The sequence below is a fragment of the Salvelinus fontinalis genome, chromosome 19 (genome assembly GCF_029448725.1).
Source record: "Salvelinus fontinalis isolate EN_2023a chromosome 19, ASM2944872v1, whole genome shotgun sequence".
In the NCBI taxonomy this organism is placed as follows: domain Eukaryota; kingdom Metazoa; phylum Chordata; class Actinopteri; order Salmoniformes; family Salmonidae; genus Salvelinus; species Salvelinus fontinalis.
In genome coordinates this window covers 31,641,769-31,664,363 of record NC_074683.1, presented here as the reverse complement: position 1 = coordinate 31,664,363, position 22,595 = coordinate 31,641,769, and the positions used below count along the sequence as shown (strand labels likewise).

At 45.4% G+C, this 22,595-nt stretch overlaps 1 protein-coding gene across 5 annotated transcripts in view; it reads left to right on the top strand.

Annotated features, from left to right (window-relative positions):
• The window catches only part of LOC129816610 (diacylglycerol kinase beta-like), a 158,547-nt gene that overhangs the window by 26,279 nt on the left and 109,673 nt on the right, over nt 1-22,595 (top strand). For 2 of the 5 annotated variants that reach the window (XR_008753582.1, XM_055871304.1), the window contains exons 3-7: nt 9,199-9,275; nt 13,841-13,861; nt 15,061-15,211; nt 18,799-18,861; nt 20,897-21,160. Coding sequence is in view for 4 of the 5 variants with exons in the window: in XM_055871304.1 (XP_055727279.1) it covers nt 9,199-9,275; nt 13,841-13,861; nt 15,061-15,211; nt 18,799-18,861; nt 20,897-21,160 (576 nt within the window). In the remaining variant the exon portion in view is untranslated. The remainder of the gene's footprint in view (nt 1-9,198; nt 9,276-13,840; nt 13,862-15,060; nt 15,212-18,798; nt 18,862-20,896; nt 21,161-22,595) is intronic. The other 3 variants (XM_055871308.1, XM_055871305.1, XM_055871306.1) reach the window with 3 other exon arrangements.

Here is a 22,595-nt window from a genome sequence, read left to right as displayed (position 1 = left end):
CTGTTGTCTAGGGGTATACTCAATTGTTGAGCGAGCTTGTCATTTAAACAGAAATTGATCAAACACAAAGCCCAACACATAAACGGTTATGTGGTCAAAAGTAGTGCACTGCATGAGGAATAGGGTGCTGTTTGGAATGCAGGCATGATTTCATTCTGCTGATGAGGAAGGAATGAAGGCTGCTTTTGATTTACCAAGACTTGACCCCTCTTTTCCTATGATCTCTCTTTCCCTCATTCATCTGAGTAATTTATTAACGGCTAAGGCTAAAAAAACTCCTCCTGGCTCTTTCTTTCTCCTTCTCTCTATCCAGACAGTTTTATTTGTGCAGCTGCTTTGAGTTAATTTTTTTGTTTATTTTCTGTGATTTGGCTCCATAACATAGACCCATATAGTATGGCGGCTCCATAACATAGGACCTTACAATATGGTGGCTCCATAACATAGGACCTTACAATATGGTGGCTCCATAGCATAGGACCTTACAATATGGTGGTTCCATAACATAGGACCTTACAATATGGTGGCTCCATAACATAGGACCTTACAATATGGTGGCTCCATATCATAGGACCTTACAATATGGTGGCTCCATAACATAGGTCCATACAGTATGTTGGCTCCATAACATAGACCCATATAGTATGGTGGCTCCATAACATAGAACCATACAATATGGTGGCTCCATACCATAGGTCCATACAGTATGGTGGCTCCATAACATAGAACCATACAATATGGTGACTCCATAACATAGACCCATATAGTATGGTGGCTCCATAACATAGACCCATATAGTATGGTGGCTCCATAACATAGAACCATACAATATGGTGGCTCCATAACATAGAACCATACAATATGGTGGCTCCATAACATAGAACCATACAATATGGTGGCTCCATAACATAGAACCATACAATATGGTGACTCCATAACATAGACCCATACAGTATGGTGGCTCCATAACACAGACCCATATAGTATGGTGGCTCCATAACATAGACCCATATAGTATGGTGGCTCCATAACATAGAACCATACAATATGGTGGCTCCATAACATAGAACCATACAATATGGTGGCTCCATAACATAGAACCATACAATATGGTGGCTCCATAACATAGAACCATACAATATGGTGGCTCCATAACATAGACCAAAACAACAGTCAACAATACTACCTTAGTGGTACTGTACACTCCGGCATTAAAACAGGTGAATTCAATGCAAAACATCAATTATTTTGCTTCCATGCTTCCGTTCACAAAGACCAGGATATAATATTTATCTTGATTGCCCTTTCTTATGATCCCTGCTCAGGCCTGTTTTCTACCCATAATAGAGGCAGCCAGTCAATAGCAGTGTGTACTGTTCATTCTATGAGTATGAATAGCAGAAGTGAGATAGCAATTGCTGCTGTATTGTTCATTGTAATCGGGGTGTTTTGTCTCTTTCCTCTGTCTGTGTGAACAGGGGTGTGTTTGGGAGACGAACATCCTCTCTTCACAGAGCAGAGTGCTAAAGGGCTTGTTGATTTGGACACTGCTGTGCTAATGATGATATTTGTCATTTATTTACGCTGGGTTGCTAATGGACCTTCCGTCACATGTACTGTAGCACCCAGATCCCTGGTGATGGCGATGTGTCTGGGACCACAATGCTACTGCTGGTGGTGGATGGGTATGTGTGTGTATGTGTGTGTGTGTGTGTGTGTGTGTGTGTGTGTGTGGGGGGGGGTGGGGTGGTGGGGGTTCGTTTCAAAATACTTGGAGCGTTTGATTGAGCCTGCCTTGAGTGATTAGGTAGGCGGGGATTATTCCGTTGGTTCCATTCCGCCAGACAAGCTCAATCAAGCCCATATTGTAAAACTACAAACACTGTTTGAACCCAGGTCTGCTGTGTTGGATGGACGTCTGTGTCTGTGCTACTATAATGTTGTTGGTAATTGTGTGTCTGCTGTGTCTGTTTTCAATAGGAGTTAATAAAGGAGAAATATAATGGAAAAGGTGAAATGTTTGTGTCAGCTACAGCAAGACTGTTCTTGTTTTTGTGCTGGTTATAGGGATAACTAGCTACAGTCTAGTTACCTGAATGATCTATTTCATCAATGATGTTATGGTAAATGGAGTGGATTTACTGTAGCCTACACGGAACCCAAACCAACTGCGCACGTGGATCGTGCGCAATCGTGCATCCATTTCTTTTGTCCCCCTACACCAAACGCAATCACGACACGCAGGTTAAAATATCAAAACAAACTCTGAACCAATGACATTAATTTGGGGACAGGTTGAAAAGCATTAAACATGTATGGCAATTTAGCTAGTTAGCTTGCACTTGCTAGCTAATTTGTCCTATTTAGCTAGCTTGCTGTTGCCAGCTGATTTGTCCTGGGATATAAACATTGAGTTGTTATTTTACCTGAACTGCACAAGGTCCTCTACTTCGACAAATTAATCCACACACAAAACGGCCAACCGAATCGTTTCTAGTCATCTCTCCTCCTTCCAGGCTTTTTCATCATTGAACTTATATGGTGATCGCATCTAAACTTTTATAGTATTACCATGACGACCGGCAAAACAGTTAGTCTTTCAATCACCCACGTGGGTATAACCAATGAGGAGATGGCAAGTGGGTACCTGCTTCTATAAACCAATGAGGAGATGGGAGAGGCAGGACTTTCAGCGCGATCTGGGTCAGAAATAGGAATGACTTCTATTTTAGCCCTTGGCAACGCAGACGCTCATTGGCGCGCACGAGCAGTGTGGGTGCAATAATTTAATAATATGAATTTCTACATTTATTTTGCGACGCTCGCGAATGCGACTTGTCCGGTCTGGTCAGCATGTTAGTTGTATCAGGCCATTACCTATTGTTAGTTGATTCAGCGAGCGAATATGATTGCTCAGATCAGAGATTTGCCTGGGAAGGGGGGTCTGCTTTGCATACATGCATACATATGAAATGCACACCTGCACGCATGTGTGTGAGTGTGTGCATGCGAGCATAGATGTGATTGAGCATTTTCAGTGAATAAGAATGTCTTCTCAGTAAGTCAACTCACCTGTTTAGATAAGGGTTAGCTATCTTTGGTCCCTGCCTCACTACCTTGCCTCAGTATGGCAGGCTGAGAGGTGACTGGCGTTGGGGGGGATAAGGGTTAACTATCTATGGTCCCTGCCTTCCTGCCTTGCCTCAGTATGACAGGCTAACAGATGACTGGCATCGGGAGGAGGAGGGGGGGAAACCCAGAGAGATATTAGCAAGGCTGGGTGAAAAACACACCAGTGGTCCCTGTGACTCACACCCTGCCTGCTCAGGCAGTCACCTAACACCTAACTGGCCTTTGTTTTAGACAGAGGAGAGCCCGGGATGTTCAGCCTCACTCCACAAAGATGATTCATTTACATAATGTGTGCTATATATTTTTTGCCAAATCTAAACTACTGAGCTCACCTAACATAAGCTGGACTGCTGTGTACTAGAGAGAGGAGAACGTGTGGGGCGTTCAATTCATAGAGATATAATCTAACTCTATATTCAACTCCAGAGATGATTCAGTATACTATAAGGGTTTTTCTACCAAAGAGAGTAGAGAGAGGGGGGTGATTATCCAACCTATTAAGATATACTGTATCTAATTACATTTCTATGGTCTAACCCAACTCGGAGTCTGAGATAATTCTGTATGCCGTTAGATTTGTATTAAAGAGAGAAAAGAGAGTGGGCGTCCAAACCATCTCCACAGAGATGATTCACTATTTGCTCTGAGGTTTTTTTGCATTCCTAACAACTTTCCTGGCTTAATTGGTCTATTTGCTTAATTAATTAGCTAAACTCATTTTTACCTCTATTAAATTTGCTCCTCATGATCTACCCTGATGATCTTTTCAGATACAGCTAGAGCCCAAAAGACAATCAGCATATCCAGCAGCATTTCCCCACCCAATGATACGCCTGGTGCCAAAATTACTAAACGATTGGATTTAATTGGACAATTACAATGCCAGATTGTATACGCTCCTTGATAAATAGTTTTCTACCCTCAGAGTCTCAGACAGTAGCTAGAGTCATTCTGGGAAGTCAGACTTCCTAAATCTACATTGGCCTCATGGCTTTCTGATGTCATCGGCCGGCAAATATAGGTTTATGGTGGATACAGTGTCTGACAGTCTTCTACCCTATAGTATGTATTGCAATCTTTTCAAGTGTTGCACATGTAAAGTAGTCTTAAATTCTTACACAGTATGACGTGCATATCTTTGTCATGCACTGTATAAACTCTCCCGTCACTCAATTTCAATTAAATTCAAGGCGCTTTATTGGCATGGGAAACATATGTTAACATTGCCAAAGCAAGTTAAGTAGATATTACACAAAAGTGAAATAAACAATAAAAACGAACAGTAAACATTACACTCGCCTGCTACACTAACTAATGATCAGATAGAGTTCAGTGTGTCAAATCGGAGGGCCTGTTGTCCGGACCTCTGGCAGTCGCTATGGGGCTGCCACAGGGTTCAATTCTTGCTGCCCGCACCCGCCTGCCCGACTAACATCACTACTCTGGACGGTTCTGACTTAGAATATGTGGACAACTATAAATACCTAGGTGTCTGGCTAGACTGTAAACTCTCCTTCCAGACTAACATTAAGCATCTCCAATCCAAAGTTAAATCTAGAATCGGCTTCCTATTTCGCAACAAAGCCTCCTTCACTCATGCTGCCAAACATACCCTTATAAAACTGACTATCCTACCGATCCTTGACTTGGGCGATGTCATTTACAAAATAGCCTCCAACACTCTACTCAGTAAATTGGATGCAGTCTATAACAGTGCCATCCGTTTTGTCACCAAAGCCCCATATATTACCCACCAGTGCGACCTGTATGCTCTCGATGGCTGGTCCTCGCTATATATTCGTCACCAAACCCACTGGCTCCAGGTAATCTATAAGTCTTTGCTAGGTATAGCTCCGCCTTATCTCAGCTCACTGGTCACCATAGCAATACCCACCAATAGCACGCGCTCCAGCAGGTATATTTCACTGGTCATCCCCAAAACCAAAACCTACTTTGGCCGCCTTTCCTTCTAGCTCTCTGCTGCCAATGACAGGAACGAATTGCAAAAATCACTGAAGTTGGAGACATATCCCCCTCACCAACTTTAAGCGTTAGCTGTCAGAGCAGCTTACCGATTGCTGCAGCTGTACACAGCCCATCTGTAAATAGCCCATCCAACCAACTACCTACCTCATCCCCATATTTGTTTTTGTTTTTCTGCTCTTTTGCACACCAGTATTTCTACTTACACATCCTCATCTGCACATATATCACTCCAGTGTAAATTGCTCAATTGTAACTAGTTCGCCACTATTGCCCTATTTATTGCCTTACCTCCTTAATTAATTTGCACACACTGTATACAGATTTTTTTTAATCTATTGTGTACGTTTGTTTATCCCATGTGTAACTCTGTGTCGTTGTTTTGTTGCACTGCTTTGCTTTATCTTGGCCAGGTTGCAGTTGTGAGAACTTGTTCTCAACTGGCCTTCCTGGTTAAATAAAGGTGAAATAAAAAAATACATAAAAAAAACCTCACAGAAGTTCCAAAATAATAAAGACATTTCAAATGTCATATTATGTATATATACAATGTAACGATGTGCAAATGGTTAAAGTACAAAAGGGAAAATAAATAAACATAATATGGATTGTATTTACAATCGTGTTTGTTCTTCACTGGTTGCCCTTGTAACGACTGTCCTCCTCCTCTTCATCTGAAGAGGAGGAGTATTGAGGGAACCAAGGCGCAGCGTAGTGAAATGACATATTTTATTAACGAAAACACGAACTTGACTAAACTAACAAAAACAACAAACGGTGTAGACAGACCTAGACGACGTACTTACATAAAACAAGAAAAAACGCACGAATAGGAAACATAGGCTACACAAACCGAACAAACCGTAAACAGTCCCGTGTGGTGTAAAGACACAGACACGGAAGACAATCACCCACAACGAACACTGTGACAACGCCTACCTAAATATGACTCTTAATTAGAGGAACGCCAAACACCTGCCTCTAATTAAGAGCCATACCAGGCAACCCAAAAACCAACATAGAAACAGAAAACATAGAATGCCCACCCAAACTCACGTCCTGACCAACTAACACATATAACAAACTAACAGAAATAGGTCAGGAACGTGACATAACCCCCCCCATAAGGTGCGAACTCCGGGCGCACCAGCACAAAGTCTAGGGGAGGGTCTGGGTGGGCATCTGACCACGGTGGTGGCTCAGGCTCCGGGCGAGGTCCCCACCCCACCATAATCAATCCTAGCCTCCATCTCCCCCTAAAAATGTCCACCCTCATTCTACCCCCACAAAATCCTCTTGGTAACATCACTGACAGGGACAACACCGGGACAGAGAGATAGATAAAGACAGAGGGATAGCACAAGACAGAGGGATAGATCAGAATATAGAGGTAGCTCAGGATAGAGAGGGAGATCAGGATAGAGGGGCAACTCCGGACTGAAGGGCAGCTCCGGACAGAGAGACAGCTCTGGACTGAGGGGCAGTTCTGGGTATATAGCCGTTTCTGGCTGAAGGGCAGCTCATGGCTGACTGACGGATCTGGACGCTCATGGCAGGCTGACGGCTCTCGACGCTCATGGCTGGCTGACGGCTCTCGACGCTCATGGCTGGCTGAAGGCTCTGGACGCTCATGGCTCGCTGACGGCTCTTGACGCTCATGGCAGGCTGACGGCTCTCGACGCTCATGGCAGGCTGACGGCTCTCGACGCTCATGGCTCTCTGACGGCTCTGGCTGCTCATGGCTCGCTGGCGGCTCTGGCAGATCCTGTCTGGCTGGCGGCTCTGGCAGATCCTGTCTGGTTGGCGGCTCTGGCAGATCCTGTCTGGTTGGCGGCTCTGGCAGATCCTGTCTGGTTGGCGGCTCTGGCAGATCCTGTCTGGTTGGCGGCTCTGGCAGATCCTGTCTGACGGACGGCTCTAGCGGCTCCTGTCTGGCGGACGGCTCTGTAGGCTCATGGCAGACGGGCGGCTTTGCAGGCTCATGGCAGACGGGCGGCTTTGCAGGCTCATTGCAGACGGATGGCTCAGATGGCGCTGGGGAGACGGATGGCTCAGATGGCGCTGGGGAGACGGATGGCTCAGATGGCGCTGGGGAGACGGATGGCTCAGATGGCGTTGGGGAGACGGATGGCTCAGATGGCGCTGGGGAGACGGATGGCTCTGGCCGGATAAGGCGCACTGTAGACCTGGTGCGTGGTGCCGGAACTGGAGGCACCGGGCTAAGGACACGCACCTTCATACTAGTGCGGGGAGCAGGGACAGGGCACACTGGACTCTCAAAGCCCACTCTATACCTGGTGCGTGGTACCGGCACTGGTGGCACCGGGCTGAGGGCAAGCACATCAGGATTAGTAGGGGGAGAAGAAACAGTGTGTACAGGGCTCTGGAGACGCACAGGAGGCTTAGTGCGTGGTGCCGGAACTGGAGGCACCGAGCTGGATACGCACTACAGGGAGAGTGCGTGGAGGAGGAACAGGGCTCAGGAGACGCACTGGTAGCCTAGTGCGTAATGTAGACACTGTAGGTACTAGGCTGGGGCGGGGAGGTGGCGCCGGAAATACCGGACCATGCAGGCATACTGACTCTCTTGAGCATTGAGCCTGCCCAACCTTACCTGGTTGAATGCTCCCGGTTGCCCGACCAGTGCGGGGAGGTGGAATAACCCGCACCGGGCTATGTAGGCGAACCGGGGAAACCATGCCTAAGGCAGGTGCCATGTATGCCGGCCCGAGGAGACGCACTGGAGACCAGACGCGTTGAGCCGGCCTCATGACACCTGGCTCAATGCCCAATCTAGCCCTACCAGTGCGGGGAGGTGGAATAACCCGCACTGGGCTATGCACTCGTACAGGAGACACCGTGCGCTCTACTGCGTAACACGGCGCCTGCCCGTACTCCCGCTCTCCACTATAAGCCTGGGAAGTGGGCGCAGGTCTCCTACCTGCCCTTGGCCCACTACCTCTTAGCCCCCCCCCAAAAAAATGTGGGTGTTACTCACGGGCTTTTTGGGCTTCCGTGCAAGACGAGTCCCCTCATAACTCCGGTTCCCTTCTCCGGTTGCCTCTGCTCTCCTCAGTGCCTCCAGCTGTTCCCATGGGAGGCGATCCCTACCAGCCAGGATCTCCTCCCATGTGTAGCAACCTTTCCCGTCCAATACATCGTCCCAAGTCCATTCCTCCTTCTTTTCCTGTCCCTTACTCCGTTTACTCCGCTGCTTGGTTCTGGAGATTTGGTGGGTGATTCTGTAACGACTGTCCTCCTCCTCTTCATCTGAAGAGGAGGAGTATTGAGGGAACCAAGGGGCAGCGTAGTGAAATGACATATTTTATTAACGAAAACACGAACTTGACTAAACTAACAAAAACAACAAACGGTGTAGACAGACCTAGACGACATACTTACATAAAACAAGAAAAAACGCACGAATAGGAAACATAGGCTACACAAACCGAACAAACCGTAAACAGTCCCGTGTGGTGTAAAGACACAGACACGAAAGACAATCACCCACAACGAACACTGTGACAACGCCTACCTAAATATGACTCTTAATTAGAGGAACGCCAAACACCTGCCTCTAATTAAGAGCCATACCAGTCAACCCAAAAACCAACATAGAAACAGAAAACATAGAATGCCCACCCAAACTCACGTCCTGACCAACTAACACATATAACAAACTAACAGAAATAGGTCAGGAACGTGACAGCCCTTTTCTTGTGGCAACAGGTCACAAATCTTGCTGCTGTGATTGCACACTGTGGTATTTCACCCAGTAGATATGGTAGTTTATCAAAATCGTGTTGTTTTCGAATTCTTTGTGGATCTGTGTAATCTGAAGGAAATATGTGTCTCTAATATGGTCATACATTTGGCAGGAGGTTAGGAAGTGCAGCTCAGTTTCCACCTCATTTTGTGGTCAGGGTGCACAGGTGTCTTCTCTTGAGAGCCAGGTCTGCCTACAGTAATATTTCTCAATAGGAAGGCTATGCTCACTGAATCTGTACATAGTCAAAGTTTTCCCTGACTTTGCGTCAGTCACAGTGGTCAGGTATTCTGCCACTCACCCTCTCTCTTTCTCAGATTCAACCAAGAAGCTGAAGGATGTTTTGGAGGAGTTTCACGGTGAAGGAGTCCTCTCCAAGTACAATCCTGAGCAGGTACAGTATGTCTCTGCCTCACCTCTTTCCTCCCTTACACCTCTCCTCTCCCCTCCTCCCTGTCCCTCCTCTCCTCTCACCCCAGTTCTCCTCTCCTCCCCTCCTCTTTTTTCCTCCCCTACACTTCCTGAGGGAGATCAATAGATTAGTTATGTTATTAAGACTCTGGCTATCACATGACTCAGTACTTAGCTCCATCACTGAAACGCTTAGTCATCCCCTCCATTTAGAGTGTAGTGAGGTGAGAAACACTTCCTCCCTCCCTTGCCCTCACCATCAACGTCCCTGTGACGCCCTTTAGCCTCCACGGTAATGACAGAGGGGACACGCGTTACGTCATCATGGTGACGAGGATAGGTGGCGGTGTCATTCTATTATGGTCTGTCTGGATGGGTCACCACTCCACTTCCCCTGTCCCCAACCCTACTAATTTCTAATCTCCTGCCCCCTTTCCTTCTAATAACTCCAGCATCGCGACATGAGTAACAGACTCACAGCAGCTGGTTGGCGCCATCAGAGCCCCAGTCGCACTCAGACATCATGTGGCCTGTGGTGTGATCACCAGACCCAGCGAGGGCAGGCAAAGGGCTGCTGGTATTCTCTGCATTGTATGGCAAGGAGCGAGGTAACTCTTGTGCTCGTGTAATCCATTAGTCGTTCTCTTGGTGACTCATCAATCCTTGCCTGTTCTGGAAGCTGCCTTAAACGCCGGTGACAAACCATCAGTGGAGTTGTCTCCCCCCGCCTCCTACCGCCTCCGACTGTATTTCTTCATGACAGATGAGCGATAAGGCGGACAGGGGACTGTAAATTAAAGGGTGGAGGTGTTTCCACACACATACAAACACACACTTTCCACAGGAGGCACTGACGGAGGGAACATCAATCAGATGGAGTATAATTTATTACTGTGTCATTCAGTTGAGCTCATCTTGCTGTGAGACTGTCATCCCTGAGGATGTATGTCACTTTAGTGACCGAGGACCCCAGGAGTGACAAGAACTAATGTTCCTTTAATCCACCTTGATAACGCAGACAGGGTTGGGAGCCAGGGTTTAATATGTATTGATAACACAGACAGGGTTGGGAGCCAGGGTTTAATATGTATTGATAACACAGACAGGGTTGGGAGCCAGGGATTTATATGTATTCATAATACAGGCAGGGTTGGGAGCCAGGTTTTAACATGTATTGATGATACAGGCAGGGTTGGGAGCCAGGGTTTAACATGTATTGATAATACAGGCAGGGTTGGGAGCCAGGGTTTAACATGTATTGATAATACAGGCAGGGTTGGGAGCCAGGGTTTAACATGTATTGACAATACAGGCAGGGTTGGGAGCCAGGGATTTATATGTATTCATAATACAGGCAGGGTTGGGAGCCAGGTTTTAACATGTATTGATGATACAGGCAGGGTTGGGAGCCAGGGTTTAACATGTATTGATAATACAGGCAGGGTTGGGAGCCAGGGTTTAACATGTATTGATAACACAGACATGGTTGGGAGCCAGGGATTTATATGTATTCATAATACAGGCAGGGTTGGGAGCCAGGTTTTAACATGTATTGATAATACAGGCATGGTTGGGAGCCAGGGTTTAACATGTATTGATAATACAGGCAGGGTTGGGAGCAAGGGTTTAATATGTATTGATAATACAGGCAGGGTTGGGGGCCAGGGTTTAATATGTATTGATAATACAGGCAAGGTTGGGAGCCAGTGTTTAATATGTATTGATAATACAAGCAGGGTTGGGAGCCAGGGTTTAATATGTATTGATAATACAGGTAGGATTGGGGGCCAGGGTTTAATATGTATTCATAATACAGGCAGGGTTGGGAGCCAGGGTTGAATATGTATTGATAATACAGGCAGGGTTGGGAGCCAGGGTTTAACATGTATTGATAATACAGGCAGGGTTGGGAGCCAGGGTTTAATATGTATTCACAATACAGGCAGGGTTGGGAGCCAGGGTTTAATATGTATTGATAATACAGGCAGGGTTGGGGGCCAGGGTTTAATATGTATTGATAATACAGGCAAGGTTGGGAGCCAGTGTTTAATATGTATTGATAATACAGGCAGGGTTGGGAGCCAGGGTTTAATATGTATTGATAATACGGGCAGGGTTGGGAGCCAGGGTTTAATATGTATTGATAATACAGGCAGGGTTGGGGGCCAGGGTTTAATATATATTGATAATACAGGCAGGGTTGGGGGCCAGGGTTTAATATGTATTGATAATACAGGCAGGGTTGGGGGCCAGGGTTTAATATATATTGATAATACAGGCAGGGTTGGGGGCCAGGGTTTAATATGTATTGATAATACAGGCAGGGTTGGGGGCCAGGGTTTGCTGTGCTGACGCTGTGGAGTGTGGTGGTTTGCTCTGTGCTCTGGTGAGAGGTTTTCTGTAATAGATATAGTGAAGTTTTTTAATGCAACATTGTTTTTATTCTTTCTCATGGCTTTATTGGCTCAGGTAGTAAGGCCTCTCCCCCTCAACCTGATCTTTCACCCCCATCATAACCTTTACCCTCATCCTGACCTTTTACCCCCAACATAACCTCTCTCTGTCATGACTGCATGTGCCAGACATCAATGCTAGCAGGGAGATGTAGACAGCTTGATGGAGACATTCCAGAAATGCCTATCTAACCCTTGTGGGTGCTATTGCAGACAAGCATGTCTTTCTCACGACATGACCTTATGACTCTTATTTGTTTTTGGGGATTTGTTTTTGGAAAGTGTGCATTTTTCTCAAAATCTGCTGTAAAGTAAATGAAGTGAATCTTGTGGTAGCTTCACCAAATAAGGAGAAGAGAGGAGGAGTGATATGAATGATGGTTCTGCAGGTCTGGCCTGCCAGCTCTCACTCTCTCTCTCTCTCTGCCGCTTACTACTGCTGCCAGCCCCGTGTCAACTTATTACCCCCCCACTATGATGTAACCCCATTTCTCATTTTTACCCCCCCACTATGATGTAACCCCATGTCTCCTTCTTACCCCCCCACTATGATGTAACCCCATTTCTCATTTTTACCCCCCACTATGATGTAACCCCATGTCTCCTTCTTACCCCCCCCCCCCCCACTATGATGTAGCCCCTTGTCTCCTTCTTACCCCCCACTATGATGTAACCCCATGTCTCCTTCTTACCCCCCCCCACTATGATGTAACCCCATGTCTCCTTCTTACCCCCCCACTATGATGTAACCCCATGTCTCCTTCATACCCCCCCACTATGATGTAACCCCATGTCTCCTTCTTACCCCCCCCCCCCCACTATGATGTAACCCCATGTCTCCTTCTTACCCCCCCCCCCACTATTATGTAACCCAATGCCTCCTTTATACCCCCCCAATATGATGTAGCCCCATGTCTCCTTCTTACCCCTCCCCCTCCCCCCCCACTATTGATGTAACCCCATGTTCCCAGCTTACCCACCCCACTATGACGTAACCCCATGTCTCCTTTATACCCCCCCCACACTATGATGTAACCCCATGTCTCCTTTTTACCCCCCCAATATGATGTAACCCGATGTCTCCTTCTTACCCCCCCCACTATGATGTAACCCCATGTCTCCTTCTTACCCCCCCACTATGATGTAACCCCATGTCTCATTTTTACCCCCCCCACTATGATTTAACCCCATGTCTCCTTTTTACCCCCCCCCCCCCCCCCACACTTTGATGTAACCCCATGTCTCCCTCTTACCCCCCCCCCCACTATGATGTAACCCCATGTCTCCTTCTTACTCCCCCCCCCACTATGATGTAACCCCATGTCTCCTTCTTACCCCCCCCCACTATGATGTAACCCCATGTCTCCTTCTTACCCCCCCACTATGATGTAACCCCATGTCTCCTTCTTACCCCCCCACTATGATGTAACCCCATGTCTCATTTTTACCCCCCCACTATGATTTAACCCCATGTCTCCTTTTTACCCCCCCCCCCACATTGATGTAACCCCATGTCTCCCTCTTACCCCCCCCCCACTATGATGTAACCCCATGTCTCCTTCTTACTCCCCCCCCACTATGATGTAACCCCATGTCTCCTTCTTACCCCCCCCCCCACTATGATGTAACCCCATGTCTCCTTTTTACCCCCCCACTATGATGTAACCCCATGTCTCCCTCTTACCCCCCCCCCCCACTATGATGTAACCCCATGTCTCCTTTTTACCCCCCCACTATGATGTAACCCCATGTCTCCTTCTTACCCTCTCCCCACTATGATGTAACCCCATGTCTCCTTTTTACCCCCCCACTATGATGTAACCCCATGTCTCCCTCTTACCCCCCCCCCCCCACTATGATGTAACCCCATGTCTCCTCCCCCCCCCCACTATGATGTAACCCCATGTCTCCTTCTTACCCCCCCACTATGATGTAACCCCATGTCTCCTTCTTACCCCCCCACTATGATGTAACCCCATGTCTCCTTCATACCCCCCCACTATGATGTAACCCCATGTCTCCTTCTTAACCCCCACTATGATGTAACCCCATGTCTCCTTCTCTCCCTTTCTCCCCCCTCCCCACTGTCAAACAGAAGCAAGATGTTCTCAACCAAGTAAGCCACAGCCCCTGTTGGGGGTCTGCATGGTCTGTGGTTTCTGTGTCTTACTCTACAGACTGCATGTAACACACTGAACCCTGTATCATCAGAGACACCAACCCAACCCGCTGTCACCACCAGTCAGAGGGCACAGGTCAAAGATTAGGGGTCAGGTCCAGTGCTGATTTTTGTGTCTAACATAATGCATGTAACATACATAACTCTATCCCATCAGAGACGTTTGTAACATGACGTACTACGGTACCAATAATGCTCTCTCACCCAGTCAAAGGTCAGGGTTCAGGTCTAGTGCTTTTGTATGCCAGCTGCTTCTTTCTGATGCTCAACTTACCAACATGTAACAACAGTGTATCCATAATTCAGGAATGTTGTGTCTATTTTTTTTTCAACGGCATAGCTAATGGCACCGATCACTGTGTGAATGCCAGTTCAGACAACCTCATGCTGTTTCTGTAAAGGTATCTTGCCTGAGGAATCTCTGTCAGGCATTTTACTGTGTCTGCCTGCTGATGAAGTGACTCAGGATTGTTACTGTCTGTTTCACTCACATTAAACTTTTAAAGGCTGGCTAAAATGTCAGCCTACCATCCAACTGATTTATGTTTCTCCAAATTAATGATTTCCTGACTCTTCTCAGCCGTATGGTTTTTATTCAGAGTCCCAAAAGTGATAAATGTTATCGTCATGCTCTTTAGAGAGGTGATTGAATATGACATACTAATCTCAAATGCAATACGGCAGATCATCAGTAAAACTCTCAGCATTACAATTCAGGAAAACACATTTTCTAAAGGTTTCATTCCTCTTATATACTGAACCTGATTTTCAGCATTATGCCTCCTACTACACACTGGTTGAATCAACATTGTTTCCAGGTCATTTCAATGATTTTACGTTGAACCAATGTGGAATCGACGTTGAATTGACGTCTGTGCTCAGTAGGCTCTTTTATTTCTACTGTAGAAGTATGTGGTTAACAACACTTCACATGGTTTTTGCCATCACACATAAATCCAGTGAACAAATTAGAAAATGGGAGGCAAAAATAAGTAAGGTGATAGTACCTTTTATCCCTTGGTGGTGTCCCTTCTTTCTGCTGGCCAGACCCTCTCTTATTTACTCTAGTAACAACAAAGGTACCTGACTTCTCTTGTCTATCTCTCCATCCCCTCCATCCATCCGTGTGTCTGCAGCCCATAGACTACCAGGGTTTCCAGCTTTTCATGGCCACCTACCTGGAGAACGACATCCCTGAGGAGCTGTGTCAGCACTTATTCACCTCCTTCAAGAGCAAGACAGGGGGCTGCTCTCCTGAGATGCCCCGAGCAGGAGTAGGACTCCTGGGTAAGTAGTGTCCTACCTCACCCTGCTGGTCACTCATTCTGGCTGCACTGTTTTTTTTGTCTTCAGTTTTTGGGAAAATATCTGCTTTTATTGGACAAGTTGAAGTATTACCTTCCTGTTTTAACATGTTTCATAATGTTTTATCCCTACTAAACATGACCAGGGTAGATATCAACAGTGTTTTTCCTGGCTCTCAGTAGTAGTTGCATTCGAACTGGAGTTGATTGAGTATCTGGTTCTTATTGAATGAATGGATGGAGTTATGCTAAATTGTTGGTACAGATGATGAATCTTAATTTGATCACAATTTTCCTGCACTACAGGACATGCAGATGAACTTTGTGATTTATCTAAATTAATTGAAATCCACACTAACTAACGCACAGTTGGAGTATTTGCTGTGACGATATAGGTCAAATTAACATCCTACATTTGTATACTACTGTATGCATGGGCCAAATTAGATTCCCTCACAGGTTAACCCTAGTCTCAGAGAGCATTTCCTTCTGATTTGCAACTGAATTTTTTTTTCTCAAAGACTTTCCATACACACAATGCAAACACTGCCCATCTGCTGCTGTACTTTCCATGGCAGATCCTTCAGGAACACACACACCATGCCTGTGTTCCAGTTTATTAGATTGATTCATCAGACGATGGTGCTGGAGTGGTCACAGACACGGACATCTTTAGGGTGGTTTACTTCCACTCTCCCTCACTACTGAGCAGCTGAACACTTGGGGACAGATTGGAGGATTCTAACCCCTCTCCAAACGGAGGGACGGAATGAAGAGATTTGCATCCAGGCCCACCCAACTATCTGAGAGGGAGGGAGAGAGGGAGAGAGGGAGGGATTGGCGTGTTATACCTCCTGTGGCTCCTCCATTGGGATCAGATGTGGAGAAGAAGAAGAAAAAGCAATGCAGCCTACACTGCCATCTGGTGTTTAGTCTCTCAACTTACCTCTGTAATGATGTACAGCATACCCATTTGAGACATGAGGGTCAAATAGATACACATTAACCCAACTGATGTCTGTTTCCCTGAAGACTTGTTTTTGTAGAATGTGTGTCTTTCTCCCTTTCTTTCTCTCTCTCTCTCTCTCTCTGTCTCTGTTGTTGACTCTCTCTCGTTCTCCTTCTCTTTCTCCTTCTCTCTCTCCTTCTCTCTCTCTTTCTCTCAATTCAAGGGCTTTATTGGCATGGGAAACATATGTTAACAGTGCCAAAGCAAGTGAAGGAGATAATAAACAAAACTGAAATAAACAATAAAAAGTAACAGTAAACATTACACACCAAAAGAATAAAGGCATTTCAAATGTCATGTTATGTCTATAATTATGTCTCTGTCGGTGATTCTCTCTCTCTCTCTCTCTCTCTCTCTCTCTCTGTCTCTGACTCACTTTCTCTCTCTCTCTCTCTCTGTCGCTGACTCACTTTCTCTCTCTCTCTCTCTCTGTCGCTGACTCACTCTCACTCTCTCTCTCTCTCTCTCTCTCTCTCTCTCTGTCGCTGACTCTCTCTCTCTCTCTCTCTCTCTCTCTCTCTCTCTCTCTCTCTCTCTCTCTCTCCTCTCTTCTCTCTCTCTCTCTGTCATTGACTCTCTGTCTCTGTCTCTGTCGCTGACTCTCTGTCTCTGTCTCTGTCGCTGACGCTCTCTCTCTCTCTCTCTCTCTCTCTCTCTCTCTCTCTCTCTCTCTCTCTCTCTCTCTCTCTCTCTCTCTCTCTCTCTGTCATTGACTCTCTGTCTCTGTCTCTGTCGCTGACTCTCTGTCTCTGTCTCTGTCGCTGACGCTCTCTCTCTCTCTCTCTCTCTCTCTCTCTCTCTCTCTCTCTCTCTCTCTCTCTCTCTCTCTCTCTCTCTCTCTCTCTCTCTCTCTCTCTCTCTCTTTCTCTTTCTCTGTCGCTGACTCTCTCTCTCGTCACATCATGGATTTATTATTCAGGACAAGAGAAGCTTGTGTTGCCTTAACTGAATCAATCTCATAGTCCCCAACCAAACAGACAGGGGGAAATGAGTCTGCCTATTGTGTTGTTGACACCCTCCTTCCCTCCTCTGTCATGACAGAAGGTCTGTTTTGTTGTGTGTTGGACAGGAATGGGCCACAGTCTAGATTGATGTTCTGCTTTCCAAACAGACTATCCATCTCTCTTTCATGCCTTTCATGACTTCCTGTCCTGCTCATTGGCCTACAGTATCAGTAGAGAATGTTACTCTACGGCCAAAAGGAATCTGCATCTTTGATGATCCTCATTACAATAGCAATGCATCGGTTTGAACAGTGTGTTGTTGTTGTTTTCTACGGTAGCGTAATTTGTCTCTAGTCATTGAAGCACTAGTCTGCTCCTTTAGACCATCTCAACCTCTTTGCTTTTTTATATTGCTTCATTCTCTTCTCTTTAAATTGTCACCAGATTCACTACGTTTTCACAGAAAGGCCTATAAGCTAACTATATTTTTACGACATTTTATTATGGAGTTTTATTGAGTTGGAAATGTATTGAATTTTCCCCTTTAACAGAGTCTATATTACACTCCGTCTCCTTCCCCTTTAACAGAGTCTATATCACACTCCTTCTCCTTCCCCTTTAACCTTTCTAGCGCAGGCGTTCCGCTAGCAACACACCTCGACAACATCCGGTGAAATTGCAGAGTGCGAAATTCAAATGACAGAAATATAAATTTTTAACATTCATGAAAATACAAGTGTTATACATCAAAATAAAGCTTAACTTCTTGTTAATCCAGCCGCTGTGTCAGATTATCTGAGGACAGCACCCCGCATACAAAAGCATGAAAAACATATTTCAACCAGACAGGTGCGCCACGAAAGTCAGAAATAGCGATATAATAAATGCCTTACCTTTGAAGATCTTCTTCTGTTGGCATTCCAAAAGGTCCCAGCTACATCACAAATGGTCATTTTGTTCGATAATGTCCTTCTATATATCCATAAAAACTCTGTTTTACCTGGCGCGCTTCTTTCAATAATCCACCGGTTTCCCTCCTTCAAAATGCATACAAAATGAATCCCAAACGTTACAAATAAACTTATCCAAACAAGTCAAACAACGTTTATAATCAAACCTAAGGTACCCTAATACATAAATAAACGATACAATTTAAGACGGAGAATCGTTAATGTCTTTACCGGAGATAAACAACAAAGAACGCGCTCTCATCCACGCGCATGAAAACACAACAGCCAAAATGGGAGCCACTTAGAAAAACTACAAATTCTAGCTCAATTTTTGGGCACGCTTTTCATCCGGATGTCAAAATACTGCCCCCTCCCCCAAAGAGGTTTTAACAGAGTTTATATCACACTCCTTCTCCTTCCCCTTTAACAGAGTCTATATCACACTCCTTCTCCTTCCTCTTTAACAGAGTCTATATCACACTCCTTCTCCTTCCCCTTTAACAGAGTCTATATCACACTCCTTCTCCTTCTGCTTTAACAGTCTACAGTATATCACACCCCTTCTCCTTCTTCTTTAACAGTCTACAGTATATCACACTCCTTCTAGTGCATTTCTCTCACCTCTCACTTTCTCTGTCTTGCTTTTCTTTCCATGCTGTGTCTGCAGAGCCACGTTCTATTGATGCAGGCATCTCCATACAGACTGAAGTGGCCTGTGCCCCCATAACAGGTACCACTACCACTGCAGAAAAACAGGACAATGTTTAGATATCCCTAATAAGACCCATGGTCCAGCTACTGTAACCATCTTGCTCACCAGTGTTTGGTTGTGACTTGTGATCAGTGTTTTCGAGCAGGTGACATGTGGTAGTAATACTGTGTACCGTGGCGCAGTGGATTTGCATTTCTTGTAAACTGTTTTTTTTGTATGTGGAATATACAGTGCATTTAGAATGTATTCAGACCCCTTGACCTTTTCCACATTTTGTTACGTTACAGCCTTACTCTAAAAATGATTTTTTTTTTTTTATTCTTCATCAATCTACACACCACGCCCCATAATGACAAAGTGAAAACAGGTTTTTAGACATTTTTGCACATGTATTAAAAATAAAAAACAGAAATACCTTAGTTACATAAGTATTCAGACCCTTTGCTATGAGACTCGACATTGAGCTCAGGTGCATTCTGTTTCCATTGATCATCCGTGAGATGTTTCTACAACTTGATTGGAGTCCACCTGTGTTAAATTCAATTGATTGGACATGATTTGGAAAGGCACACACCTGTCTATATAAAGTCCCACAGTTGACAGTGCACGTCAGAGCAAAAACCAAGCCATGAGGTCAAAGGAATAGTCCGTAGAGCTCCGAGATAGGATTGTGTCAAGGCACAGATCTGGGGAAGGGTACCAAAAAATGTATGCAGCATTGAAGTTCCCCAAGAGCACAGTGGCCTCCATCATTCTTAAATAGAAGAAGTTTGGAACCACCAAGACTCTTCCTAGAGCTGGCCGCCTGGCCAAACTGAGCAATCGGGGGAGAAGGGCCTTGGTCAGGGAGGTGACCAAGAACCCGATGGTCACTCTGACAGAGCTCCAGAGTTCCTCTGTGGAGATGGGAGAACCTTCCAGAAGGACAACCATCTCTGCAGCACTCCACCAATCAGGCTTTTATGGTAGATGGGCCAGACGGAAGCCACTCCTCAGTAAAAGGCACATGACATCCCACTTGGAGTTTGCCAAAAAGGCACCTTAAGGACTCTCAGACCATGAGAAACAAGATTCTCTGGTCTGATGAAACCTAGATTGAACTTGGACCTGAATGCCAAGCGTCACGTCTGGAGGAAACCTGGCACCATTCCTACAGTGAAACATGGCGGTGGCAGCATCAAGCTGTTGGGATGTTTTTCAGTGGCAGGGACTGGGAGACTAGTCAGGATCGAGGGAAAGATGAACGGAGCAAAGTACAAAGAGATCCTTGATTAAAACCTGCTCCAGAGTGATCAGGACCACAGACTTAGGCGAAGGTTCACCTTCCAACAGGACAACGACCCTAAGCACACAGCCAAGACAATGCAGGAGTGGCTTCGGGACAAGTCTCTGAATGTCCTTGAGGGGCCCAGCCAGAGCCCGGACTTAAACCCGATCGAACATCTCAGGAGAGACCTGAAAATAACTGTGCATTGACACTCCCCATCCAACCTGACAGCGCTTGAGAGGATCTGCAGAGTAGAATGGGAGAACTCCGCAAATACAAGTGTGTCAAGCTTGTAGCGTCATATCCAAGAAGACTCGAGGCTGTAATCGCTGCCAAAGGTGCTTCAACAAAGTACAGAATAAAAGGTCTGAATACTTATGTGAATGTAATATTTCCGTTTTTAATTTTGTATCAATTTGAAAAATTGTATAAAAACCAGTTTTTGCTTCGTCATGATGGGGTATTGCTGAGGAAAACAAAATAAAAATCAATTTCAGAATAAGGCTTTCACGTAACAAAATGTGGAAAAAGTCAAGGGATCTGAGTACTTTCAGCCAAGTAAAGGCCCCCCCTGCAAAATCTTCCCCCAATCCGGACGACACTGGGCCAATTGTGCACCGTCCTATGGGACTCCCGGCCACGGTCGGTTGTGGCACAACCCGGGTCTGTAGTAACGCATCTAGCACTGCGATATAGTGTCTTAGAGTGCTGCACCACCGGGGAGGCCTCCCTATTCTGTTTTGTCTTTCCTGAATTCCTCTTTTCTCCCGCCTCTCTGTCTTCTAGGAATGAATGGAAAGAGCATCCTGACAGCCATGGGTCGACCCACGCCGGAGCCTTCCACTATGATGGCCTCATGTTCAGGTGCCATATCCACCTCTCCCTGCACCTCCCGTTGCTCCTCACAGCGCTCTGGGACGGGGGCCCATGCGCCTGGGGGGTCCTACCGCTCACCTGCCTGCACCCAGGTCAAACCCTCCACATGCAGCAGTAGTAACACCCTGACCCCCACCCCAGCCAAGTCCCCAGCCTCCCCTCGCCTCTCCCCAGGTAAACACCTTGTTCAGGTGCTGTAGGAACTTATACTGTTTTACTGGAAAAGTTGTGACGCAGGCTGTGTTAGACTGCTGTATTAGACCGCCGTACTAGATCACCGTATTAGACTATGGATTCCAATGATATCAATGTTACTGCACTGTCATGCCTGGGACATTACTAATGCCACAGCAAATAACTCCCTCTACAAATTCTACTGATTTTCACTCACAGTAATGAATTTTAGCAGTTTGATAAAGTGTGGCTATAATGTCTGAGCTGTGGCCATTGGTGTCTGTTAGTTCAATACTTTGTAAAGCAAGCAATTTTTTTATTTTTTATTTCATTTAACCTTTATTTAACCTCTTATGGCTGAGATCGGCAGCCAGTGAAAGTGCAGAGCGCCAAATTCAAACAACAGAAATCTCATAATTAAAATTCCTCAAACATACAAGTATTTCATACCATTTTAAAGATAAACTTGTTGTTAATCCCACCACAGTGTCCGATTTCAAAAAGGCTTTATGATGAAAGCACACCAAACGATTATGTTAGATCAGTACCTAGTCACGGAAAAACACAGCTATTTTTCCAGCCAAAGAGAGGAATCACAAAAAGCAGAAATAGAGATAAAATGAATCACTAACCTTTGATGATCTTCATCAGATGACACTCATAGTACTTCATGTTACACAATACATATATGTTTTGTTCGATAAAGTTCATATTTATATCTAAAAATCTCAGTTTACATTGGCGCGTTACGTTCAGTAATGTTTTGCTTCCAAAACATCCGGTGATTTTGCAGAGAGCCACATCAATTTACAGAAATACTCATCATAAATGTTGATGAAAATACAAGTGTTATGCATGGAACTTTAGATAAACTTCTCCTTAACCTGTCTAGGATCAGCGTGGCGCTAGCGGCACCCCCCCCCCCCCCCCCCACTGAAAAACCAGTGCCGCGAAATTCAAAAAAAATATTTTTTTAAAATATTTAACTTTCACACATTAAAGTCCAATACAGCTAATGAAAGACACAGATCTTATGAATCCAGTCAACATTTCCGATTTTTAAAATGTTTTACAGGGAAGACACAATATGTAAAGATGTACATCTATTACCTAAAAACACATTAGCATAATCCACCATCTTTTATTTGTCCACCAACACCAGTAGCCATCACCAATTCGGCTAAACTAAGATATTTATAGCCCCTAACCAACAAAAAAACTCATTAGATGACAGTCTGATAACATATTTATGGTATGGGATAGGTTTTGTTAGAAAAAAGTGCATATTTCAGGTATATGGCATAGTTTACAATTGCACCCACCATCACAAATGGACTAGAATAATTACAATGAGCAACGTGTTTACCTAACTACTAATCATCAAACATTTCGTAAAAATACACAGCATACACGAATCGAAAGACACAGATCCTGT